This window comes from Lutra lutra, chromosome 14 (genome assembly GCF_902655055.1).
Source record: "Lutra lutra chromosome 14, mLutLut1.2, whole genome shotgun sequence".
Classification (NCBI taxonomy): Eukaryota; Metazoa; Chordata; class Mammalia; order Carnivora; family Mustelidae; genus Lutra; species Lutra lutra.
This window is the reverse complement of record NC_062291.1, coordinates 34,822,110-34,849,865: the sequence shown is the minus strand read 5'-3', so window position 1 is coordinate 34,849,865 and position 27,756 is coordinate 34,822,110. Positions and strand designations below refer to the sequence as shown.

At 40.7% G+C, this 27,756-nt stretch overlaps 1 protein-coding gene across 4 annotated transcripts; it reads left to right on the top strand.

Annotated features, from left to right (window-relative positions):
• Nucleotides 1–325: 325 nt before the first annotated feature.
• Nucleotides 326–27,756, top strand: PLA2G12B (phospholipase A2 group XIIB). 4 transcript variants are annotated; one of them, XM_047703199.1, is made up of 4 exons: nucleotides 326–680; nucleotides 14,258–14,334; nucleotides 19,557–19,722; nucleotides 27,339–27,756. In XM_047703199.1, exons 1-4 carry the CDS (start codon nucleotides 470–472, stop codon nucleotides 27,458–27,460), a joined length of 576 nt encoding a protein of 191 aa, XP_047559155.1. In that variant the 5' UTR covers nucleotides 326–469; the 3' UTR covers nucleotides 27,461–27,756. The 4 variants fall into 4 exon arrangements, with proteins under 4 accessions (XP_047559155.1, XP_047559154.1, XP_047559153.1 ...); XM_047703198.1 differs by having other exon boundaries at nucleotides 328–680; nucleotides 14,258–14,346; nucleotides 27,342–27,756; XM_047703197.1 differs by having other exon boundaries at nucleotides 329–680; nucleotides 14,258–14,346.

The window sequence follows — 27,756 nt, the reverse complement described above, 5'->3', positions numbered from 1 at the left end:
CCCTAGAGACCATGCACAGGTGACTGACTCCGGGGTGGCAGAGACCTGGGGACAAGCTCTTACGTCGAGCAGCTAGCAAGCCCTGAAGGACCAAACTCAAAGCTGATCAGTAGGTTAACAAGCCGGTTGGGGGCAGAATTCTGGTTGCTCCACTGCTCATTCCTCCTGCAAGCGGCCAACATCTCCCTGCTCCCGGCCTGTGGAATCCACTTTGAAGTGTTCTCGCTCACTGGCCACCCCTCAGACAGGCCCTCCCACAGCCTAGCCTTTGCCCTTTCTAATTGCCTGATCTCATCCCAACCTTCATAGCTGTGTTTAAAGTCCACCTCTGGGGAACACACAGATTGAGTGTTCTAGATAATCCCCTTCCCAGTCCTGCTTGACATCTGGCCAGCAGGCCGCGGACCTGGACTTCCTGGGACGCTGGCTGGGCTTTGAGGAAAGACCTCAGTACCTACCTGGCTTCAGGATGAAGCTGGCCACCGGCTTCTTGATCCTGTGGCTCAGCCTGGAGGGTGGCCTGGCTCAGAGTGACAGCAGCCCCGAGGCTGAGGAGTCCTATTCAGACTGGGGCCTTCGGCACATCAGGGGCAGCTTTGAGTCTGTTAACAGCTACTTCGATTCCTTTCTGGAGCTGCTAGGAGGGAAAAATGGAGTCTGTCAGTACCGATGCCGATATGGTGAGTGCACACATGGCTTCTCCTGGTGGACTGCGGACTGCTGGAGCGGGCGCCCAGTCTGTCATGCTCTTCTGTCAGCCCCCTCCTAAGTCGGCCTGCCAGACTTAACAAATACATGCACAGGACTCCCGGTGAAATTTGATTTTCAAATAAACAACCAATAATTGATTGCTTGTTTGTCTGAAATACAAATTTCACTGAGCTTCCTGTATTTTTTCTAACAAATTTACTCCAGGGAGCCTGGTTCCCTGGGGCCATTTTAATGAATTTGTTGTGAGGCCTATTCTGAGGAAGGGGTGGGGGGGGGGGAGGTTGGCGGTGGGGAGGGAAAGATGAGGGGTCTCTGGGAGGAGTTCCTAGGGATTAACCCTGGAGATGAACATTCGGAGAAATTCCACCAGCCGGTGAAACAGCTTTCTCAGTCACACTGTGCTAAGCTTGGAGATGGAGTCTCCTTTCTCCCTCATGCAGTTCACACCTTCTTTCCAGCTCTGTCCGTCTCTGAAGTACTTCAGTGTGTCTGACCCTCCCAGGAGGGCGGTCCCTGCTGCCGCTGCCTCAGTCAGCGAGGGCAGGCCTGCAGCGGGTAGGGAGGGCTTGCTGCCAGCCCTCTCTGCCCACCATGGGACGGGCCCCGAGCAGGCCTTGCACTGTCCCTCAGGCCTGGCGTCTGATGTACAGTTGTGAACGGGAAGGAGTTCTACCTTGCCTGAGTTGTAAAGAGCGGACCTGGGCACCAGGGTGCCCATGTGCTGCCAGGCGTTCTCCCTGGTGTCAGGTCTCCCTTTTCTGCACCGGAAGTCTTGTAAGGGCAGCAGAGAGTGGGGCCCTGGACCTCGAAGCTGGGAGGTGAGGGTAACTTTAAATGCAGCAGAGCATGTTTTCGAAGATACACAGTTTCACGTAGCATTCATTTTATGCTTTAGTTTATCAAATATTTCATCATGAGATTGGATGAAAAGGGTGAGTCAGGCTAGCTTAGCAGAAAGCCATTTGAGAAATATTTTCTCCAAACACTTAACAGATAAAGCGCAGCTTCGACAGAGAGAGCGACAGACTCAAAAAAGCTGCTTAATTGCTGTACTCACCCCTTCTGTCTGGCTCACTCCCTTCTACCTTCGAGCTAGGGACATCACTCCCTGACGAACCACAAGTGACTCAGAGACAACGGGTCATCCTTGCAGCAGAACCAAAAGTCTCGCAGGACACACGTTCTAACCACATACAGTTATGGTGAACAAAGAAGCTGCATCATCTTTGAGGTGATCCCTTAGGGTAAAAAGTCGTCTGTGCTAGGACCCCCTGGACTACTGGCCCCCTCCTTGTCCAAGGTGGGTTGGACACACGCAGGGCGGCCTTGTCACTGGACTGTGCTCACCCAATCTGTATCAATGGCGGAGGAAGGGGGTTAACTCACTTCACCTATTGAATAAACACAGGAGCTGTTTTCCTGCCTGGAGGCAGTAAGAGACTCAGGTGTGTGCTTTGGCAAAGACATAACCACAGGAATTTTTTTAGGAAAACAAGAATCATACCTTCTTCTTCCTTCTCTAGCAAAAGAGCATGAAAAGATTTCAGCAAAATTTGGTTGCAAGCCTCTACCTGAGCAGGGTCAGCAGTCAGGGGTGGGGGGTGGGGGATAGTCAACAGACATGGCAGGAAGGCAAATAACTCCACTCTGAAAACAGAGCCCGTAAGGAGGGGCCTGAAAAACATGTAGGAAATACGGGGTTAAGCCTTATTACCTTTGGAACTCAGTGGAGCCGAGATCCTGGGAGCTGTGGCCAAGCAGTACGAAATATCCTCTCAGGTTGACTGTGAATCAAGCAGTTCTTGGAACAGATAATGCCTAATAATTAACTGGGTCTCTGTCCTTTCGCAATTCGCTTTGCGATACACTTCTTGTGCTTCTCTCTTTAAAACAGTGGTTCTCATACCTTCTCGGCCTTTTGGCTAAGATCAAGCATAAAGCAGTGGTTCTCAAACTCCCCTATGCTTTGAATCATTCGGTGGGCTTGTTTAAAAAGACTGCTGCCCCGACCCTCCCCCCACCCGCCACCATCCCCCACGTTTCTGATTGGGTAGGGCAGGAAGGGATGGAGCCAGAGAATTTGCATTTCTAAGAGTTCCCGGGTGATTCTGATGCTGCTGGTCCCGAGACCACACTTCTGAGAGAGAGAGAAAAAAATCTGCTTTGAAGGCTGGAATCTTTTGTCAGAAGAAATAATTTAGAAACAATTAGTCTATAAGAAAAAATTTCTATTTGATAGGTACTTAGCCACTATTTAAAACTGTAGTTCTCAATCTTAGAGAGCCCTGCACTTAGCAAGCACCTGGGAGCTTTTGAAACTCCTGCAGCCCAAACCAATGTAATCCGAATCTCCGTGGGTGGGAGACCTCAGTACTTTTAATGTTTCCCAGGTGATTACCAAGTGCAGTCAAGGTATGGAGCGCTATTTTAGGAGGTCATTCTTGGAGAACTTCAGCCCATGGGTTGTTCTGACAGTGAAGGCGTATTTGTGTCCTACAACATTGCGTCAACGTTGGTTTCCCCACTTCTTAGATCTATAGCAGCTTGTTTTCATGTCAACACACAAAATCTGTAATTGCCAAGGATCGGGCTATAAATACAATGAGATTCAGCAGGAATCAATAACAGATGTAACCCAACTGCTATATTCTGGAACTGCACAGGTGGTTCTTGAACCAGACTTTGAGAAATCACTAGTAATGGAAAAATCATGGGTTTGAACCGTGGGTGGGGGTGCGGGAATTCCATTGCCGCACGGGGACCTTGGGCAAGTTACCTAACTCTCTCAACTTTTGTTGAGTCACGTTGACAAATAATGTTAATAACACCTACCTTACAAACCACAGATTGTTATAAGAATTAAAGATAATATATTTAAAGAATTAGTGCTATGTATGGAGCATGCCAGATACCAAACAAATTTTATAAGTGTGATGAGGAAGATGGTCTGATGAACAGGTTAACTATGTATTTGGGTTCTTCCCATTCTCTTTCAAAATAAAATTTAAAAACACAGAAACCCCAGTGGCTGGACAACACCCTCTCATCTTCTGGAAGAAATCATTGCATGATTATTTAAGTGTTCTGTGCCTTTATGAAGGTCTCTGGATGAGAGCATCTGGTCCAGACTTTCTGTGTCTCATAAAGCGTGGTGGAAGATACTGTCTACATTCATACTTTAATAAAAGGACCTTATGGTGAATTTCTTCTTGGAAAGAAGTTCTATGTTCTAGAAAACATATCTCTAAATATCAGACTTGTTTTTTCAAGAGGGCTTTTTATGTGTGAAATCTACAGCAAAATCTTGGGAACCCGTGAGTTTGTATATTTTTCCAGGGAAGGGATTCACAGCCTGCATCCGATTCTTAAGGGGATCCATAGCCTGAAATCTAAGCTACTGGTTTAGAGGCAAAGATTGTTCTCGTGTTGGGGCAACCAACTGTCCCGGTGTGGTGTACTGGTGACGGAGAGAGAAGAGTCAGGTTGGGGGTGGGGATTCCTGGGATGTGGATCGCCAGTACTAACACAAGGACAGTCCTAGGCAAACCAGGACAAGTTGGTCATCCTCCCTCCTGCAGTAACGTAATCTGTTTTAGTGACTGAAATAGAGTTTATTGCTTCAGTAAAATTGTCGTAGTTCTGCTTTGTTCCCTTGATGTGCCCCTCATGCTATAGTTGCATGTTTCTGGAAGGATATACATTTTTTTTTTAAGATTGATTTATTTATTTGCGAGAGAGCATGCACACTTGAGACCGTGCATGAACGGGGAAGGGAAGGAGGGCGAGGCCGAGAGAATCTCAAGCAGATTCCCCACTGCGTGTGGAGCCCAATGTGGGGCTCATCCTAGGACCCTGAGATCATGATCTGAGCCAAAATGAAGAGTAGGACACTTAATGACCGAGCCATCCAGGCGCCCTGGAAGGATATACATTCCAAATAAAGTACTTTGATTCTTTAGAAGATTTCTAGTGGAGCACAGCTGCGGCAAGAGCCAGCTGGGTGGGGAGAAGGGACACACCCTCCTGGGGAAGACAGAACCCTTGACCTGGGTCATAAAGCCCAGACGTTTTTACTGTTCTTTTCAGTGACTGAACTGAGAGGAAAGAAAGGTTGGGTCCGGGAGGCAGTGTGCGTGCCTGTGGCAGAACTCTGGTTCCGTGGCTAACCCTCCTTCTCCGTCTCCCTCATTTGTCTGTTAAGCGTCTGACGTGTTTTATGGTGTTTCACTTTGTTCAGAAGGTTTTACATTTTCAGGAGATCAAGCCTGTCAGTCTTTTTCTTCGTGGCTTCTCCGTGTTGTGTCTTGCCTAGAAAGCCATCCTCACATCACAATTATAACAACCCTCTGCTGGTTTGTTTTCTGTGAAAACAACCATAGCTAAAATCTAATGAATGACTGTGGCTGTGCTCCAATTAAACATTTTTATGGACACTAAAATTTGAGCTTCATATAATTTTCACATGACACAAAATATTATCCTTGTTTTGACTATCCCCCCACAACCGTTAAAAAATATGAGAAGAATTTTTAGCTGGCAGGCTATACAAAAACAGGCAATGGACTGGTCTCAGGCCATTGTTTGTCAACCCCTGCATGAGAGGATCAAGTGGTCAACCTTCCACTCCTGTAAATAACCAACACCAGAAAATAAAATTAATCTGTGGACATAATACATTATTGATGCTTAGACTCAAAACATCAAACTGCAAAGACTCAATGCAACTCAAAATAACTCAAACTATAAGTTGAGGATATAGTAAATGATTTCTGCCCAGATTCAAACCATTGCCTTTTTTCTTAGAACTTTTCTCTCAAGCTTCATTCCTAAGTGGAATTCCTACAGCTATCATGAACTATTAAGTCCCCCCCGCCAAAAAAAAAATCATCATAGCAGGACAGGTAGGAAGTGTCTGGAGTTGGAGTTCCATTAGCTTTCAAACTGGTTTCTTAGAATTTTATCTTCTGTGAGTCATCAAGTGCAAAAAGGCAGAGGGTAACCCAGGAAACTGCACTGCATCTGTTGCAAAAGCTCTTAATCAACAAAATTATTAAAGAGATAAGTTTTATCACAAAATTTACACATTTGTTTCTTCACGAAAAAATCTCCCCCCTAATTTCTATAAAGCTTGTATGTGTGGGACATTTGTAAAAGAACAATTCAAAGAAAAAATAAAATCACCATAATCATCTCACCTAAAAGAGACAACTCACATTTAACCTATGACATAGTGTGATTATTTTCATACGTGTAATTTGATTGCTAACATTATTTAATACATTTTACCCAATCCCCAACTCCTGGTAATTCTCTCTTACAGACACAGACACACAGACACACACACAGACACAGACACACACACAGACACAGACACACACATGCGCGCGTGCACGTACGTGCACACACATAGTAGGTTAGTGCTTTATCAGTGTAGGTTACATTTCTCAAGAACTTTGAAAAGTCATGTAGGGGTTACTGGTGGGCTGGCAGGCTCCACCAATAAGCACAGTTCCTCTCCATTACAAATAAGAAATGTTGGGTGAAAAGAAAGCATTTGAAAAAATACACCCTCAGGCTAGAATGGCATAAAGGGAAACCTATATGTTCCAGTTGGAGGGGAACAGCAGTGCCACAGGGGTGAGTGGGGGCTGATGATAAAAACCTTGGAGTTTTTAGTCAGAAACATATGTAGACTCTAGGAGGGGAGGAATGGGTTTTAATACTCATACAAAGAGGGGTGCCTGGGTGGCTCAGTCAGTTAAGTGTCTGCATTTTGTTCAGGTCAAGATCCCGGAGTCCTGGGATAGAGGCCTGCATCGGGCTCCCTGCTCGGTGCCAGACCTTCTTCTCCCTCTCCCCCTGCCCCTCCCTCCTGCTCATGCTCTTTCTCAAATAAATAAATAAATAATATTTTTTTAAAAAACTACAAAAAGTACTCGTATGAAGAGAGGAAGAGTAACTTTCTCTTGTGAGAATTGGGAATTTGGAATTGAACAGTCTGTATAAAGCTTAGAGCCCGAGGATCTGCCCCGTCTGTTTAAATGAGTTAGAAAAAAGTCTATCAAATATTCCAAGAAAGTAGCAGGGATGATTTCCATCCCCCTGTGGGCTGAGGCTTGAAGGCCGACTAAACAACACCCACCAAAAAAATCCCTACTCCAAACATATTCTATTCACAGGTGAGGAATTTGAAATTCTACAGTTGGCCTGGTGTGAGTTCCCCAAGCTGAGAAAGTAACATAAATACTAGTGTTTACAGAATCTTAAGACTTCACAAGCCACAGCAAAGGTAATTGAGGAACCACTTTGTAGTACATGACCGAGGCCCAGGAATTCCTTTAGAAAAACAAGCTCTTCTGAAAATGAAGTTTTACTAAAATATTACACACCATGTGAAAAAATAATCCAATATGAGGGAGATGCAGGAGACACTAAAAACTGATTTAGCACCCCAAAGACTGAAAACCATAAAATAATATAACAAGAATATTTGAAATTATTAAAGAAATAAAAGAAGGACTAGAAATCATAATTTTTAAAAACCCAGAATTCAGTGAAAATGAAGATACAGATTTAAAAGAAGGATCAAGTAGGATTCCAAGAAGTGAAAATTATAGTCATTGAAAGTAAAAAACTCAGTAGATGGATTAAATAGCAGATTAGTGAACCTAGAGAGAATTTTAGTGAAATGAAAAATAGGCTTGATGACCTAGACAAAATTCAGTACAGAGACAGAGAAAAAGATAGAAAATGTAAAAGAGAAGTTAAGATATATAAAGGATGGTGTTAAGAAGATTTATCATGGGCGCCTGGGTGGCTCAGTGGATTAAAGCCTCTGCCTTTGGCTCAGGTTGTGGTCTCAGGGTCCTGGGATCGAGCCTCGCATCGGGCTCCCTGCTCAGCAGGAAGCCTGCTTCCTCCTCTCTCTCCGCCTGCCTCTCTACCTACTTGTGATCTTTGTCTGTCAAATAAATAAATAAAATCTTTAAAAAAAAAAAAAAGAAGAAGAAGAAGATTTATCATTCAATAATATGAGGCCCAGGAGGAGAAATTAGAGAGGATGAGGAAAGGAAAATATTCAGACAGTGGCTGTGAATTATCCAGATGTGTAGGAAACCAGGCTTTTGGAACATTCCAATCAGAAGAGTATATAATCCACACCTAGATACAGTGCAGTGAAACTGTGAGGACATGAAGAAATTGGAACCCTTGTGCAGTGCTGGTGGGAACATAAAATGGCGTAGCTGTTGAAGAACACAGTTGGATAGTTTCTCAAAAAGTTCAGCATTGCCTTACTATATGACCCAGCAATTCCACTCCTTAGGTATATGTCCCCAAAAGAACTGAAAACAGATATTTAAACAAATACTTGCATACTAGTGTTCATAGCAGCACTCTTCACAATAAGAGTAAGGAGATAAAAACAACCAAAATGTCCATCAATGGATAGATGAATAAACAAATTGTGGTATATCCAGAAAATGGAATGGTATTCAGCCATAAAAAGAACAAAGTACTGATATATCCTACAACACAGATAAGCCATGAAAATATTATGTTAAGTGAAAGAAGGCAGTGACAAAATGTAACATACTGTGTGATTCCATTTATTCAAATATCCAGAATAGGTAAATCCCTAGAGACAAAGCAGATGAGTGGTTGTCAGGGGTTGGGAGGAGGAGAGAATATGTCTAATGGGCATTTGGTCTCCTTTGGAGGGTAATGAAGTGTTCTGGAAGTAGAAAGAGACAATGGTTGCACAACATTATGAATTTCCTGAATGCTGAACTGTATTCTTTAAGATGAAAATGTGAATTTCACCTTAAAAAAAGGAAAGAAAGTAGACAAACTTCATGAAAATGAAAAGCTTTGGCTATTCAAAGAATACCATCAAGAAAGTCAAGAGACAAGCCACAGAATGGAAGAAAGTATTTGCAAAGAAGACATATGAGTGGCCAATAAGCACAGGAGAAGATGAACAACATTATTAGTCATTAGGGAAATGCAAATCAAAATGACCATGAATACCGCTTTACACTTACTAGGATGTCTTTAATCAAAAAGATTATAACAAGTGGGGAGAGGATGTGGAGAAATTAGAACACTTACACATTGCTGCAGAGAATGTAAAACTGTGCCACCACTTTGGAAAATAGTCTAGTAGCTCCTCAAAATGTTAAACAGAGTTGGCATCTGACCCAGAAGTTTTATTCCTCTGGGGAAATGAAAACACATTGTCCACACAAAAAAATGTTTGTAGTAGCATTTTTCATAATCACCAAAAAGTGGGGGAAACCTCAATGTGCATTATATTTACTGACAACAAAGAGAAATGGAATACTGATCCATAGCTACAACATGGAGGAAACTTGAAAACATGATACTCAGTGAAAGAAGCAGACAGAAAGGGTCACATATTGTATGATTTCATTTATGTGAAATGTCCAGAATAGGCAAATTTATAGAGACAGAAAGTTGATTAGTGATTGTCTAGTGCTGATAGATAGGGTCATCTTGGAAGAAACATACCTCCACTTCTGCCATATTCTCTACAGCATATAGACCAACTCTGGGACAACACATGAGGGCATGGACACCAAGAGATGGGGATCGCTGGGAGCCATCTTGAACTGTGATCTCATATACACGTCTTACCAGAGAAACAAATACCAAACAGATTGTGGCAGAGACCGCTTCGTGTCTCCTATTATCTTCCCCCTTTTCTATAGTAATAAGTCCCTCCTCCCCAATTTTAAGCTGGGCTCATGGATACCTACATTGAAAAAAGACAAATTCCTAGCCCACTTTTGCATCTAGGTATTGCTGTTTGATTAAGTTCGGCCAAAGGGAAATAAGAGAAGTGATGTGGGTACCATTCTGGAGTGTTTATTTTTATTTTTTTAAGATTTTATTTACGTATTTATATGAAAGCAAGAATGAGAGAGAGAGAGCATGAGAAGGGGGAGGGTCAGAGGGAGAAGCAGAATCCCCGCTGAGTAGGGAGCCCCATGAGGCACTTGATCCTGGGACTCCAGGATCATGACCTGAGTCAAAGGCAGCTGCTTAACCAAATAAGCCACCCAGGTGCTCCTGGAGTGGATTAAAGAGTGGGGGCTGTGACCCTTCTACCTCCTCTTTTTATCCTGCTGCTTGCAGTATGTATGTGGTACCAGAAGCTCCATCTTGAGCCATGAGAGCCGGGTTGCATTCTAGGGCTGGTAGAGCAGAAGGCTAGAAGCATCCTGGATTCCAGAAAAGTGCAGATTTGCCATATGAGACTTATGATCCTTAATTCTAGATTATGATATATTCTATTTTGTTTAAGCATCTGAATAATACACTATGTGGGGAACAGAATAAATGCATGGTGAAAGTTATAATACTCTATCGAAGGACATGAAGGAAGACCCAAGTAAATAGAAAATTGTATTATGCCCATGTCTGGGGAGATAGAATATTCTAAGAAAAGTCAGTTGTCTATAGAATAATCTATAAAGTCAATGTATTTTCAATCAAAATCCTGCACTATCTCTTGTAGAATTTACTAAGTTGACTCTAAAATTCAATTATAGGACAATAGGTCCAAGAATAGTAAAAAAAAAAAAAAAGAAAGAATAATAAGGAGGGAGGGCTTTAAAGCAGAGACTTAGTATCTAAAAATTAAAATAAGGGAGTGTAAAGGGGGCTTCAACTGTACTTGTAACATTTAATTAAACAAACAATATGGATAGAGAGTTTGGCTATGTTAACATTTATTATGTTTGTGTAATGGGTACATGGTATTTGTTTCTCTGAAGTTTTTCTTCAGTTTTGAAATATTTCATAATACCAAATAATTAAAAATGAAATACCTTGTAGGAGAAGGTAAAAGAAAAGAATGAGAAAAGAAATGCTATGTGCCTCACTCTGAGGATTAATTCTTAGCTGATTTCCTCAGTCTTTTCCTCTGTCTTGCATTTCCTAAAAAAAAGGCAAAGGAATGTAGTGGAATGGAAGAACATGGGCTTTGGAGACATAAAACAAGAAATCTGGATTTATATGCCATTTCCCCCACTTAGCACACAACTTAGATAAATTACACTCCCATTAGTCCCATTTTCCTTATCTGGATAACAGAACAAAAATACTCATTGCCAGGACTGTCCTGCAAGATTCTCTTTATCTATGATGACTACCATCAATAACACTGATAAAGCTTCTCTCTACAGAACTGTAAGATTATAAAATAACTCAAAAGCCATGTAGCAGAAACCAAGAAATTACAAGCCTATCAGATTGTTTTGGCTTAGTTCTATGACACAAAGCTTCAAATACTGCCTGGTGATGTTTTCTTTGCTCTTTGATCAACAATGCTTTGCTTACATTTATGGAATCTTGCAAAACTTTCTTCAAGTTATTCCAAAAATATTTTGAGGTACTGTTGAAGTTCTGATTTGTTAAGCATGTGATCGGGCAGTGTTCTGCTTTGTCTTACAGTGGATGGAGGAGTAAGACCCTCGAGTTTTATTTTATTTTAAGATTTTATTTATTTAAGAGAGAGAGACAGCACAAGCAGGGGGAGCAGCAGAGGAAGAGGGAGAGGGAGAAGCAGGCTTCCCACTGAGCAGGGAGCCCAACATGAGGCTCAATGCCAGGACCCTGGGAACATGACCTGAGCTGCAGGCAGATGCTTAACTGACTGAGCCACCCAAGCGCCTCTATTCTATTTTGTTTTTAAAAATTTACCCATTCATTTTAGTGAGAGAGAGAGCATGAGCACAAGCCGGGGGAAGGGCAGAAGGAAAGAAAAAGAATCTCAAGCAGACTCCCCACTGAGCATGGAGCCTGACGTGGGACTCAATCTCATGACCCTGAGATCGTGACCTGAGCTGAAATCATGAGTCAGAGGTTTAACTGACTGAGTCAACCAGGTGCCCCAAGACACCTTGAGTTTAGTTCCATTTTGCCATGGACCTGATCTCCAAAGTCACGCACTTAAGAAACATTAGAGAAAGGCCTGTATTGTTAAATACTTCCCTCTTAGGACCACCCTTGCTGTATCCCAAAGGTTCTGAACTGTTGTGTATTAATTTTCATTTGTTTCCATGAATTTTTAAAAAATTCTTCTTTAATCTTCTGGTTGACCCATTCTTTCTTTAGTAGGATGCTCTTTAACCTTCATATATTTGTATTCCGCTCTTCATCCTTGACAACATCTGCCATTTCCTAACTGGTTAATTTTAGCCATTCTGACTGGTGTGAGGTGGTATCTCATTGTGGTTTTGATTTGCATTTCCCTGACGGCAAGGAATGTTGAACATTTTTTCATGTGTCTGTTGGCCATTTGTATGTCTTCTTTGGAGAAATATCTGTTCATGTCTTCTCTCCATTTCTTTTTTTTTTTTTTAAGATTTTATTTATTTATTTGACAGACAGAGATCACAAGAAGGCAGGCAGAGAGGGAGAGAGGAGGAAGCAGGCTCACCACCAAGCAGAGAGCCTGATGCGGGGCTCAACCCCAGAACCTTGAGATCATGACCTGAACTGAAGGCAGAGGCTTTAACCCACTGAGCCACCCAGGTTCCCCTTCTCTCCATTTCTTGACTGGATTATTTATTTTTCGGGTGTTGAGTTTGATAAGTTCTTTATAAGTTTTAGATATTAGCCCTTTATCTGATAAGACATTTGCAAATATCTTCTCCCCTTCTGTAGGTTGTTGTAGTTTTATTGACTGTTTCCTTTGCTGTGCAAAAGCTTTTTATCTTGATGAAGTCCCAATAGTTCATTTTTGCTCTTGTTTCCTTTGCCTTTGGAGACATGTCTGGCATGAAGTTGCTGCTGCTGAGGTCACAGAGGTGCTGCCTGTGTTCTCCTCTAGGATTTTGATGGATTCCAGTCTCACATTTAGGTCTTTCATCCATTTTAAGTTTGTTTTTATATGGTATAAGAAAATGGTCCAGTTTCATTCTTCTACATGTGGCTGTCCAATTTTCCCAACACAATTTGTTTAAAAGACTGTCTTTGACCATTGGATATTCTTTCCTGCTTTGTCGAGGATTAGTTGGCTATAGAGTTGAGGGTCCATTTCTGGGCTCTCTATTCTGTTCCCTTGATCTATGTGTCTGTTTCTTGTGCCAGTACCTTGAAGTACCAGAGTCTGTACTTGTACTTGTACCAGAGCTTGAGGTCTGGAATTGTATGCCCCTAACTTGGGAGCAACCAGTTATACCAATTAATAACAAAATTAAAGGAATGCATTGATAATAATACAATAATAGCAGGGGACTTTAACACCCTACTCATAGCAATGGACAGATCATCTAAGCAGAATCAACAAGGAAACAAGGACTTGGAATGACACACTGGACCAGATGGACTTCATAGATATATTCCGAGCATTCCATCCTAAAGCAATAGAATATACATTCTTTCTGAGTGCACATGGAACATGCTCCAGAATAGATCACATACTGGGTTACAAATCAGTTCTCAACTGGTACCAAAAGATTGGGATTATTCCCTGCATATTTTAGACCACAATGCTTTAAAACTTGAACTCCATCACACTCGACTGCCACTGTTGGTGGGAATGCAAACTGGTGCAACCACTTTGGAAAACAGTATGACTTCCTCAAAAAGTTAAAAATAGAGCTACCCTATGACCCAATTGCAGTACTAGGTATTTATTCAAAGGATATAAACCTAGTGACTCAATAGGGGCAATGCACCCCAAAGTTTATAGCAGCAATGTCCACAATAGTCAAACTATGGAAAGAATCCCGATATCCATCAACAGATGAATGGATAAAGAAGTTATGGTACACACACACAATGGAATACTACACAGCCATCAAAAAATTGAAATCTTACCATTTGCAATGAAGTAGACGGAACTAGAGGATATTATGCTAAGTAAAATAAGCCAGTCAGAGAAAGACAAATATCATATGATTTCACTCACATGTGGAATTTAAGAAACAAAACAGAGGATCATTGGGAAAGGTAGGGGAAAATCAAACAAGACTAAATAAGAGAAGGAGTCAAACCATAAGAGACTCTCAACTACAGGAAGCAAACTGAGGTTGCTGGAGAGGGTGGGGGTGGAGGGATGGGGTAACAAGGGTGATGGGCATTAAGGAGGACACGTGATGTAATAATGAGCACTGGGTGTTATACGCAACTGCTGAATCACTGGCTTCTACCTCTGAGACTAATAATATACTATATGTTAATTAACTGATTTTAAATAAAAGAATAAAAAATAAAAATTAGAAAAGAAAAAATAAAAACAAAACATGAGAATTGTTAGTAGATGAATGCTTATAAAATTCTTAGAGATTAGGAGAAAAACACCAAACTAGTCTGAATATTATTACCCTTTTATGACATTACCATCATTATCACGATCATTACCACCTAACTGGGATGTGACTATCTGGTGATATGAATGATGACTTTTAAAGGAAAAATTGAATATGATTTTAGATAATTTTTATTCGATGAATGTTCCCAAATACTTAATTTCTAAATATTTCTCCCTGCTTTTTTCCTTTCTTTCTCCTGCTAGGAAAGGCACCCATGCCCAGACCTGGCTACAAACCTCAGGAGCCCAATGGCTGCAGCTCCTATTTCCTGGGTCTTAAGGTACCAGAAAGTGTATGTACCACCATCATTATTTTCTTAGTTGATTAGTTTTAATGAAGGGAAGTCAATGAGTTATCCCCAATGGGCACGATCATTTATGGAATATAGTTGAGCAGTAAAATTGTTTTAAATTGGAGGGATGCCTGGGTGACTTAGTCAGTTAGGCATCTGCTTTTGGCTCAGGTCATGATCTGAAGGTCCTGGGATTGAGTCCTGCTCAGCAGGGAGCCTGCTTCTCCCTCTGCCTGCCACTGTCTCTCCTTGTGTTCTCTCTCTCTCTGACAAATAAGTAAATAAAGTCTTCCAAAAAACTGGACACAGAGTAAGGGAGATAATTTTCAAAGAATGTATCTGATTTCCTCTTATCAGAGGCAGCTGTCCCTCAGATAAGACCTTGTGTAATGAACTTGAAAATCACCACTGCAAGTATCAGCCAAATTTTAAGGGCTCCAACAAAACTTCCTATGAAATCTAACAAGTCTGACTTATGTAGATTCAGTGAGACTTTTCCTGTGATGTGCTGGAGTCATTGGCACTGAGCAGCAAAGACTTTTGCAAGTGGTTGATTTCATGCTGGGAACATCAGATCGACTATTAAGAGTATTAAGATCACAGTAATCTACACATACCCACCCACATACAAGCATCCGGCCCCCAGCCACAAACCCCACCTAGGCACTGGCTAAACATTTCTCTTCATGCTACTGGCCATTTCTCAAACTACTGACCTCCCCTGAAAACAAATAATAGACTGATTGATTTTAAGACCTCTTGGAGGCCCCTTTATCTGTTTTACTTCAAAAAAGAGGAGTGATGTAAAATGGAGGTGGAGAGATTTTATATCTAAGCTACGATTTTGAATTCTGCCTTAATCAGGCAAAAATTTCACTTTTTGGCTGATTCAAAAGATTTTACTTTGTAATAGTTTTCTAAGCAGCATAATGTTTATTCTTCTATCAAAAATGCTGCCCCCCTGGGTCACGTGGGTGGCTTAGTCAGTTAAGCCTCTGCCTTCGGCTCAGGTCATGATCTCTGGGTCCTGGGACTGAGACCCTCATCTGGTTCCCTGCTCAGTGGAGAGTCTGCCTCTCCCTCTCCCTCTGCATGGTACTCCCCCTGCTGGTGCTCTCTCTCTCAAATAAATAAAGAAAATCTTTAAAAAAAAAAATGTTCTCCGATTGACTTATTTCACTAAGCATGATACCCTCTAGTTCCATCCACGTCGTCGCAAATGGCAAGATTTCATTTCTTTTGATGGTTGCATAGTATTCCATTGTGTATATATACCACATCTTCTTTATCCATTCGTCTATAGATGGACATCTAGGTTCTTTCCATAGTTTGGCTATTGTAGACATTGCTGCTATAAACATTCGGGTGCATGTGCCCCTTCGGATCACTAAGTTTGTATCTTTAGGGTAAATACCCAGCAGTGCAATTGCAGGGTCATAGGGTAGTTCTATTTTCAACATTTTGAGGAACCTCCATGCTGTTTTCCAGAGTGGTTGCACCAGCTTGCATTCCCACCAACAGTGTAGGAGGGTTCCCCTTTCTCCGCATCCTCGCCAGCATCTGTCATTTCCTGACTTGTTAATTTTAGCCATTCTGACTGGTGTGAGGTGATATCTCATGGTGGTTTTGATTTGTATTCAAGACAACTATCATATGATTTCCCTGATATGAGGGAGAGGAGATGCAACATGGGGGGTTGAGGGGGTAGGAGAAGAGTAAATGAAACAAGATGGGATTGGGAGGGAGACAAACCATAAGTGACTCTTAATCTCACAAAACAAACTGAGGGTTGATGGGGGGAGGGGGTTGGGAGAGGGGGTGGGGTTATGGATATTGGGGAGGGTATGTGCTATGGTGAGTGTTGTGAAGTGTGTAAACCTGGCGATTCGCAGACCTGTACCCCTGGGGATAAAAATATATGTTTATAAAGCTGTAAAAAAAAAAAAAAAAAAGAAAGAAAGAAAGAAAGAAAGGATGAATACCCAAGTTTTGTAGCAACATGGACGGGACTGGAAGAGATTATGCTGAGTGAAATAAGTCAAGCAGAGAGAGTCAATTATCATATGGTTTCACTTATTTGTGGAGCATAACAAATAGCATGGAGGACAAGGGGAGATGGAGAGGAGAAGGGAGTTGAGGGAAATTGGAAGGGGAGGTGAACCATGAGAGACTATGGACTCTGAAAAACGATCTGAGAATTTTGAAGGGGTGGGGGGTGGGAGGTTGGGGGCACCAGGTGGTGGGTATTGTAGAGGGCACAGATTGCATGGAGCACTGGGTGTGGTGCAAAAATAATGAATACTGTTATGCTGAAAAAATAAAAAAAAATTTCAAAAAAAAATTCAAAAAAAAAAAATGTTGTCCACCAATGTGGCATTTTTGTGCAAATTGGGAAAATGTCTCCTTTCCTCTTCCATTTGTTGGAAATTTATCCTAATATACCGATTGTTAGAAGAGGAAATTTGCCATTGACTAGACATTTTTCTTTCTTTTTTTCTTTCTTTTTTAAAAGATTTTATTTATTTATTTGACAGAGGAGAGAGATCACAAGTACGAAGAGAGGCAGGCGGAGAGAGGGGGGAAGCAGGCTCCCTGCTGAGCAGAGAGCCCGATGCGGGGCTCGATGCCAGGACCCTGAGACCATGACCTGAGCCGAAGGCAGAGGTTTAACCCACTGAGCCACCCAGGTGCCCCATCTATCTATCTATCTTTCTTTCCTTCCTTTCTTTCTTTCTTTCTTTCTTTCTTTCTTTCTTTCTTTCTTTCTTTCTCTTTCTTTCTTTCTTTCTTTCTTTTACAGATTTATTTATTTGAGAGAGAGATCATCAGAGAGTGAGGGGAGGAACATAGGGAGAGGGAGAGAGAATCTTTAGCGGGCTTCTGCTGAGCACAGAGCCCAACAAAAGGCTGGATCCCACGAACCTGAGATAACAACCTGAGCCAAAACCAAGAGTCAGACACTGAGCTGACTATACCACTCAGGCACCCTGCCTAGACATGTTTCTTAAGAAATGAACAAATCCATGATGTCTTGTGGGGAGCTGTCCCCTTTGATAGGATGCTTTTGTACATTGCACAACCCGCATGGCCATAGGCCCAGCCTTGTCCACAATTAACAACACACGTATGGAGACAGAGGAAAGGAAATCTTTTCAAATATTTATTTATATTAGAGAAATCTCTTTTTTGGCTCTTATACTTGATACCAATTTAGTAGCTATGGAAGCAGTATTCAAACTGCTATAGAAATGTACAAGTGGATGGAAATTATTAAGATGGACACATTAATGCTTTAGCAAGGCTTGACTTGTGAACAAATTTTTCCCTTCCTCATTCTTGAAACCTCCCCCTCCCCATCACTGTTTTTCTGTAGAACCTTAGTTCTAGGAACTCGGTATGGATGTTGATGCTTAGTAACGAGACGCGGATGGCTGGCACCAGCGCGTGAAGACATAGGGGACACGGCTGGTAGCATGAACCAGATTCCTACTGACACTGCCCCGATCCTGTATTTTCCTATACATCCTCTCTCAGCCTCTGACTCCAGGATGGGCGTGAAGTCTCGGAGCCATTGGCCTCCTGCAGCCTCCTTTGCCTGACAAAGGAGTAAACTATGTCCCTTCTTTATCCCCAAACTGTCTTCACATTACATATCTTGGCTCTGGAGCCCAGAGGTAGTTTTCAACAACAGGAGGCACTTTATTTTGGGAGTAATGTCATTTGGTTTATTGGTACAAGTATTGTTTAGAACTAGTTCAAGTATTTCCAATTTAGTTGACTTGAATGATAGCAACAATACTCCTTGAATTTTCAATTACCTCTGCTGGGATATATGTTTAGTTGGAAGCATGAAGTATAAGTAAAATGGGAGGAATCAGATGATAGGAATCTGCCCAGAAATGCACAGCCCAGGCTGTTGCCTTGTCTAATGAGTTACATTACCTCTTCATGTAACCATGTGGTTGTGTTTTTTTTTTTTTTTCTTTGTCTCAGAAGGGCATTTTAAAGAGCCAATGTCCATATTCTGCCCTTAGGTGGCCTTGGAGTAAAAGTTCAAATAATGGACCATTTAAAGTGGAAAGGATCTATAATAACTGCTTAATCAATCACTCCCCACCCATACCATGAACCCAGATTTTCACAGTCTCCCGTCAGGTCCAAGACTCTATGATCAAAAGAACCGCAGAAGATTGTAAGATGCTCTTCCTATGTCTAGACGCCCCTGATCCAAACTGTTTCACAGACTACAGAACCGTCACTCTCTGCAATCATTCATTCTATCGTGTCTTGGCCTTTATCAGAGTCTTTATGAATTCTTACCAGTTACTTTGGAAGTCAGGGTCCTCTACCAACTCGCCTTTCTCTCTAAGTAAAAAGTAATAAAAAAACACAAATACATCTCTGCTAAGCCCGTGGAAGACTAAACAAACTGACTTGCTCACATATGACTTGCTCATATATGATTTGTTCTTTCTTTTCCTGCTATACCCTAAGTCTACCTTCATCCCTGAGAAGCTTCTCCAAAAAATAAACAAAAACAAAAACCCATATAAAGTTATCAGACTCTAGATGTGGCATTCTATGAACCTCATTGCTCAGTTTATGCCACAACATTTGCAACTGTTTATAGGATGCTTAGTACATGTCCGTGTGTGTGTGTTAGATCTCACCATTGACTACAGTCTGCCCTCGGTCAGGAGCCATGGGTTCGAGGCCCCACCCTGCTCCCTGACACATACACATACTTTTAAACCAGTGTCGTGTGGGATGGGTCCCTAATAAATGCTGGTGACCTCTTGATGAATGGAGGCTTAATTTTTCATACCTCTGAACCTTCAGATCCTTTGCTCAAGCAAAATCTCATACATAGCTTTTGGTTGAATTCAGAGGTCCTGCAGCTCTGCCTTCTTCACCAACCTTCTGATCTCTATTTTTCTCACTGCAGCGGCCTGCAAATTTGAAAATTACTACAGTTAAAGGAAAAAGAGGAAAATGAGCTGCTCAGAGTTAATAAACTAAAACTAAACCATGATTGAAACTTAACATCCTGTCACTGTCAACCGGACGGATTCTCTCAAGTGTCTGGTCTTTCAGAATCGATCTGAATATGTAAAAGGAATTTGAGGGCTGGCTAGTTCATAACAAGGAGGGCAAGGTTGCCTCAGGTCCTTGGTCTGAACGTGGCATTTTCTTCCTTCACTTTTCCCCAGATGGACTTGGGCATCCCAGCAATGACCAAGTGCTGCAACCAGCTGGACGTCTGTTATGACACTTGTGGTGCCAATAAGTATCGCTGTGATGCCAAATTCCGATGGTGTCTCCACTCTATCTGCTCTGACCTGAAGCGGAGCCTGGGCTTTGTCTCCAATGTGGAAGGTAGGTATCTTAAGGGCGTCTGCTGGTGGGCGGGGAGATCGGCTCCTGTTTTCATACAGAAATGTATCCAGAGCCCTTTTCCACAAAGAGACCATTAGAGCTCGCCAAACTTTCTTTCTAGAACACTGTGACAAACATAAGAAGGGTGAAGGAAGATTCTGGGCATTCCTTCACTAGGGTTCTTGCTGCCCTGCCCAGGAGCTGCTGGCCCCAATCCTGATGGACTGGGCCACACCAAAGCCTTCCCAGAGATATAAAAATCTATCCTTTAAAACCGGAGAAAGAGTTGCCCAACTGGCTTTGGCTATTCATTCCACAATTAAATAATTTTCCATATCCGGAGTTATTCTGTATAGGACCACTTGGTTTGGTTTAAGCCCTTTTTTCCTTATTTTGTTCTCAATTGGGCAAAGAATTTTTTAAAAACCTATCCTTTCTACATAAAGCCCTGTGTATTCTTGAGGATAATTATTTTTAAACAACTGCTTAGCTACTCAGTTTCTAGCACTGATTGTGTAATTTCTTTTCCCTAATTCGCCTTAGGAAAAGCTTTAATCATTTAGTTTCCAAAGCCAGAGCATTACATCCAGGTTTTAGTATTATGTAGTTTTAGATGGCAAAGTTTGACATTTAAGCTTCTAAGGAGCTGGCCTCATGCCACTGAGAAAGTCAGCAGTAGAAAGAATCTTGTATTGTTTTCATAGATTAATGTCTGGAGTATAGTCCTAAAGGGAATGTGTGAAGGCTTGAATATATGAATAATTAATTAGGCCCCATAAAAAGGAGTATTACTCTATCCCTACTGACAAAAGATGAGTAAGTACTTGCTTCTAATCTAGGGTCAGGTCAAGTTACTTCCTCTAAGCAACGTTCTATTGATTCTTTTTCCTAAATATCTCTTTGACATACCACTTGCCTGGTTACTGCAAGTTAATCTAATCTCTGGGTCCCATCCAATCTATTTTCCCCATAGGGACCAGATATATTTTTGTACCACATGAATCCAGTCATTTTCACCCTCTGTGTAAGTTCTTCAATTGGTTCCTCTTCCTTGGGATTAAATCCAAATCCACATGATATACGTAGCCCTTTCTGATCTGGCTCTATCCTACCTCTCCAGCATCATAGTGCTTATTTATGATTTCTCTCCTGACTTCTGCCATTCCAAACTCCTTGAGTTGATGGACCATAGCTTTCTGCCTCTATGGTTCCCTCTGCTTGGAACATTCTTTTCTTTTTAAAGATTTTATTTATTTATTTATTTGAAAGAGATCACAAGTAGGCAGAGAGGCAGGCAGAGAGAGAAGGAAGCAGGCTCCCTACTGAGCAGAGAGCCCGATGCGGGGCTCGATCCCAGGACCCTGGGATCACAACCCGGGCCGAAGGCAGAAGTCCCAACCCACTGAGCCACCCAGGCACCCCTGCTTGGAACATTCTGATCATTCATTTTTTGTTGTTGTTGAACAGCTTTATTGAGATATCATTCACATACTATACAATTGAACTATTTAAATGCTTTTAAAATATGTTTAGAGAACTATGTGGTCAGCCCCACAATCAATTTTAGGACATTTTCAACACTCCAAAAGGAAATCCCATAGCCACGAGCAATCTCACTCCATCTTTCCCCTGCCCGGCCCTTGACAGCCATGAAGCTGCTTTCTACCTCTATTGATTTGCCTATTCTGGACATTTCATATAAATGGAATCATAAAATATGTGGTCTTCTGTGACTGGCTTCTTTAACTCAGGAAGGTTCATCCCCATGGTAGCATGTATCAGTATTTCACTCCTTTTTATTGCTAAATTATATTCCATTATATGGATAAAATATATTTTCTTTATTCATCAAATGAAGGACATTTGGGTTTTTTCCCACTTTTTGTCTATTATGAACAATTCTTGTATAAACACTGATGCATGGGTTTTTGTGGAGACATATTTTTTTCATTTCTCTTGAGTATATATATCTAGAAGGGGAATTCTGAGGTATAATGGTAATTTTATGGCAAATTGTTTTTCAAAACAGCTGTACCATTTTACATTCCCACCAGCAATGTATTAAAGTTCCAGTTTCTCTACATCATTACCAACCCTTGTTATTATCTTTTTTTTTTTTTAAGATTTTATTCATTTATTTGACAGAGAGAGAGAGATCACAAGCAGGCAGAGAGAGAGGAGGAAGCAGGCTCCCTGCTGAGTAGAGAGCCCGATGTGGGGCTCGATCCCAGGACCCTGAGATCATGACCTGAGCTGAAGGCAGAGGCTTAACCCACTGAGCCACCCAGGCGTCCCTGTTATTATCTTTTTAAAAAGTTTATTTATTTAAGCAATCTCCACACCTAACATGGGGCTTGAACTCATGGCTTTGGGATCAAGAGTCACATGCTCTCCCAAGGAGCCAGCTAAGTGTCCCTCTGTCTTTTTAATTATAGACCCCAGTGAATGTGAAATGGTATCACATTATAGTTTTGATTTGCATTTCCCTGATTACTTATGACGAGCATCTTTTTATGTGTTTATTTGGCTATTATATATCTGCTTTGGAAAAAGTTCTATTCAGATCTTTGCTTCCTTTTTTTAAAAAAGATTTTATTTATTTATTTGACAGAGAGAGAGATCTCAAGTAGGCAGAAAAGCAGGCGGGGGTGGGGGGGGGGAACAGGCTCCCTGCTGAGCAGAGAGCCTGATGTGGGGCTCAATCCCAGGACCCTGAGATCATGACCTGGGCTGAAGGCAGAGGCTTAACCCACTGAGCCACCCAGGTGCCCCAGATCTTTGCCTCTTTTTAAATTGGGTTTCTTGTCTTTTTATTATTGAGTTGTAAGGGCTCTTTATATATTCTGGACATATGTCCCTTATTGAATGTAGATTTCACTAATATTTTCTCTCATTTTGTGTTTTTGTTTTTGTTTGTTTTTTTTTTCATTCTTGATGAAATTACTTGTAAAGCAGAAGTTTTATATTCTGATTAAGTCCAATTTATCTATTTTTTTCTTTTGTTGGTTCTACTTTTGGTGTCATTTGTAAGAAGGCTTTGTTTATCCCAAGAGCACAAAGATATGCTCTTCTAAGAGTTTCTTATTCTAAGAGTTTTGTTTTAGCTTATATATTTAGGTCTATGATCTACTTTAGTTAATTTTTACATATGGTGTAAGAAAGAGGTCCAACTTCATTCTTATGTACTTAAAAATACAGATGTTCCTGCATATTGCTGAAAGACTATTCTTTCTCACATTCAGTTGTTTTTGCACCTTATCAAAAATCAATTGAATATAAATGTAGTGTTTATTTCTAGACTTTCAATTCTATTCCATCAAACTATGCCAGTGCCACACTGTCTTTATTATTGTGGTTTTGGGGTAAACTTTGAAATCAGGAAATATCCTTCAACTTTGTCCTTCTTTTTCAAGATTGTTTTGGATATTCTGGATGCTTTGCATTTTCATATGAATTTTAGGTTCAGTTTGTTACTTTCTGAAAAAATTGACAGTTGGAATTTTGATAGGCCTTTTGTTAAATCTGTAGATCAATTTGAGGCATATTACCATCTTAACAAAATTAGGTTTTCTGATCAGTGAAAATGAGGGTCTTTCCATTTACTTAGATCTTCTTTATTTTCTTTCAATAATGTTTTATAGTTTTCAGAACACAAGTCTTAACACTTTTGTTTAATTTATTCATAAGTATTAATTTATTCATTTTGTTGTTATTATAAATAAAATTTTATTTCATTGATAATGTACAGAAATACACCTGACTTTTATATATTGATCTATTATCCTGCAACCTTGCTGAGCTCACTTATTAATTTTAATAGATTTTAGTGGATTCCTTAGGTTTTTCTTTTTTTTTTTTTTTTAAGATTTTATTTATTTGTCAGAGAGAGTGAGCACAGGAAGACAGAGTGGCAGGCAGAGGCAGAGGGAGAAGCAGGCTCCCTGCTGAGCAAGGAGCCTGATGTGGGACTCAATCCCAGGATGCTGGGATCATGACCTGAGCTGAAGGCAGCTGCTTAACCAACTGAGCCACCCAGGGGTCCCTCCTTAGGTTTTCCTATACACAAGAAAATGACCTCTACATATCTTCCTTTCCAATTTGGATGTCTTTTATGTATTCCTCATGCCAATTGTCATGTCTAGAACTTCCAGTACAACAGTGAATAGTACAATGTTGAATACCGAATAGAAGTGAGAGAAGTGAGAACAACGTAAGAGCAAATAAACAAATGGTACCAAGCAACCAGAGGGCCAAAGAAGAAATCAAAAGAGAAATAAAGAAAATATATTGAGGGCACCTGAGTGGCACAGTCAGTTAAGTGTCTCTCTCTCTCTCTTTTTTAAAGATTTATTTATTTTTATTTTAGAGAGAGAGAGAGAAAGAGTGTGGGGAAGAGGGGCAGAAGGAAAGAGAGAGAGAGAGAATTCCAAGCAGACTCCCTACCTTGCGCAAAACATGATGTGGGGCTTGATCTTGATCCTGAGATCATGACCTGAGTTGAAATCAAGAGTTGGACACTTAACTGACAGAGCCACACAGGCGCCCCAGCATCTGTCTCTTGATTTTGACTAGATCATGATCTCAGGGTTGTGAGACTGAGCCCTGCATTGGGTTCCATGTTCAGTGGGGAGTCTGCTTGAGATTCGTTCCCTCTGCTTCTCCCCCTGCTTTCTCTAAAATAAACAAATCATTTTTAAAATATATTGAGACAAATAAAATGAAAATACAACATTCTTAAACTTATGAGATGCAGCAAAAACAGTTCCAAGAGGGAAATTCATAGCCAAAAATATCTATATCAAGAAAAAAAGAAAGATCTTGAACAAACTCTAGCTTTACTCCTCAAGGAAATAGAAAAACAAAAGCAATGGAACCCAAAGTTAGTGAAAGAAAGGGAATAACAAATATCAGAGAAGAAATAAATGAAATGAAGGCTAAAATAACAATAGAAAAGATAAATGAAATTAGGAGCTCTTTTTAAAAAGGTGAACAAATAGGCAAACCTGTAGCTAGACTCACTAAGAGTAAAAGAGAGAACTCAAAGAACAAAATCAGAAATGGAAGAGGAGACATTACAACTGATACCACAGAAATACAAAAGATCACAAGAGACTACTATGAATAATTATATGTCAACAAATTGGACAACAGAGGAGAAATGGGTAAATTCCTAGAAACACACAGCCTACTGAGACTGAATAATGAAAAAATAGAATCTGAATAGACTGATCATTGTAGTGTGATTGAATCAGCAATTAAAAATCTCCCCAAAAATGAACAAGATGGATTTTTAAAGTGGCTTCAACATTTAAAGAAGAATTAATCATCCATTTAAATAGCTTCGTCATCAAAAAAAAGTAATCCCGGGGTGCCTGGGTGGCTCAGTAGGTTAAAGCCTGTTCCTTCAGCTCAGGTCATGATCCCAGGGTCCTGGGATCAAGCCCTGCATCAGGCTCTGTGCTCTGTGGGGAACCTGCCTCCTCCTCTCTCTCTCTGCCTGCCTCTCTGCCTACTTGTCTGTCAAATAAATAAATAAGATCTTTTTTTTAAAAGATTTTATTTTTTTATTTGACAGACAAGTAGGCAGAGAGGCAGGCAGAGAGAGAGGAAGGGAAGCAGGCTCCCTGCTGAGCAGAGAGCCCGATGCGGGACTCGATCCCAGGACCCTGGGATCATGACCTGAGCTGAAGGCAGTGGCTCAACCCACTGAGCCACCCAGGCGCCCCAATAAATAAGATCTTAAAAACAAATCAATACCAATCCTTCTCAAACTCTTCCAAAAAACAGAAGAGGACACAGCACTTCCAAATTCACTTTATGAGGCCAGCATTACCCTGATACCCAAACTAGACAAGGACATCACAGGAAAAGAAAATTAGAGGTCAATATCCCTGATGAACATACATGCAAAAACCATCAACAGAATTGTAGCAGACCTAATTCAACAATACATTAAAAGGATCAGACATCATAATGAAGTGGGATTTATTCAAGGGATGCAAGGATGGTTCAACATCAGAAAACCAGACAATATGAAGGAACACATTAACAAAATGAAGGATAAATATCATACAGTCATTTCAATAGATGCAGAAAAATCATTTAATGAAATTCAATATCCATTTGTGATGAGAACTCTCAACACAATAGATATAGGGGGAATATATCTCAACATAGTAAAGGCCACAGATGACAAGCCCACAGTTAACATCATGCTTAATGGAGAAAAGCTGAAAGTTTTCCCTCTAAGATTAGGAATAAGACAAGAATGCTCACTTTCACCACTTTTATTTAACATATATTATAAATATTCTAGCCAGAGCAATTAGACAAAAAGAAGAAATAAAAGACATTCAAATTGAAATGGAAGATATAAAATTATCACTATTTGCAGATGACAGGATATCATATATGCAAAACCCTAAAGACTCCACCAAAAAATTGTTAGAATTAATAAATTCAGTAAAGTCGCAGGATACAAGATTAATATACAAAATCAGTTTTGTTTCTATACACTAATAATGAATTATCAGAGAGAGATATTTAAAAATTTTTCATTTACAATTGCATCAAATGAATAAAATACCCAGGAATAAATTTAACCAAGGAGGTGAAAGACCTGTGCATTGAAAACTATAAGACACTGATGGGAGAACTGAGAATGACACAAATAAATGGAAAGATATTCAGTGATCATGGATTAAAAGAATTAATATTCTTACAATGTGCATACTACCCAAAACAATCTACAGATTCAATATAATTCCTATCAAAATTATAATGGAAGGTGTTCTGAGATGTCTTCCCTAATAACTTTTTTTTTTAAAAGATTTTATTTATTTATTTGACAGAGATCGCAAGTAGGCAGAGAGGCAGGCAGAGAGAGAGGAGGAAGTAGGCTCCCTGCTGAGCAGAGAGCCCGATGTGGGGCTCGATCCCAGAACCCTGGGATCATGACCTGAGCCAAAGGCAGAGGCTTTAACCCACTGAGCCACCCAGGCGCCCCTTCCCTAATAACTCTTACCCCTGAAAGAGAAAGACTCTTTCTGTGGGTTCCCATACAACCTTGATATCACTTCCATAATGGTGTAGTGTAAACATTTGTTTACTTATCCATCCTGTCCACCTCTTTGTCCAAACCATGAGTACTTGGATTGGGATCTCTTTGGTCTTTGTGTCCCTGATGCCTAAGAGAATTATTGACCAACATACATGTTTTTCCAATGAGTGAATTGTTACTCATCCCACACTTGAACAGAAAAAGTTATTGGAAACACAGTAGAGTTATTTAGGGAGTATTCCGCAAAAATGATAGGATTTCCATGGAGTGAACATAGTGGTATGGGAGCTTCTGATTGCTAAGCATGATTTTGACCTGGAGGCCCATAAAAGAAGGGTATCCCAAAGTATATTCTGCTTTACTAGATTGAATAGAAGCTTATGAAAAAGCTTCTCTTTCATGTATGTTTTTCTTTTTAATTCTGTATTTGGATTACTGCCTTTACTTTCCTCCAGGTATCATGTCATCCTTGGAATTACATTGCTTCTTAAAATTACTCAAACTACGTGGGGTAGTCTTGTATATTAACCTTTTCTCTCTCTTCATCTTTTTCAAGTAGCCTGTGATTCTCTGGCTGATACTGTGTTCAATACCGTATGGACCCTGGGCTGCCGACCTTTTATGAATAGCCAACGGGCAGCCTGTATCTGCGCAGAAGAGGAGAAAGTAGAGTTATGAGAAAGAGATGATCCCTTCCTGGTTTTGAGTGACACCACGGCTCTCAGTCTCTGAGATGATAGTGTGGCAGATGTATCTCATCCTTGCTTCCAAAAGTTTGGATATCACAAAGCAAGAGAAAGAAAACCTTGTTCTGCTGAGAAGTGAGTCCCATCCCTTGAGGAGAATTGGAAAAAAGCCATGGAGTGATTTGAAGACCACTCTTCATTTTAACAATGGTTTCTCCAACCGAGACACATTTTCCTGGCAATTCAGTTCTTAGTATAAAGACTAAAATAAAGACTAAAATACTGGGA

Coding starts and splice junctions, on each gene's coding strand:
- PLA2G12B (XM_047703197.1), top strand. CDS start 470: ATGAAGCTGGCCACCGGCTTCTTGATCCTGTGGCTCAGCCTGGAGGGT. Junction 14,347..19,556: donor GTCTTAAGGTACCAGAAAGT/GTATGTACCACC, acceptor ACTTTTCCCCAG/ATGGACTTGGGCATCCCAGC. Junction 19,723..27,338: donor CTTTGTCTCCAATGTGGAAG/GTAGGTATCTTA, acceptor ATCTTTTTCAAG/TAGCCTGTGATTCTCTGGCT.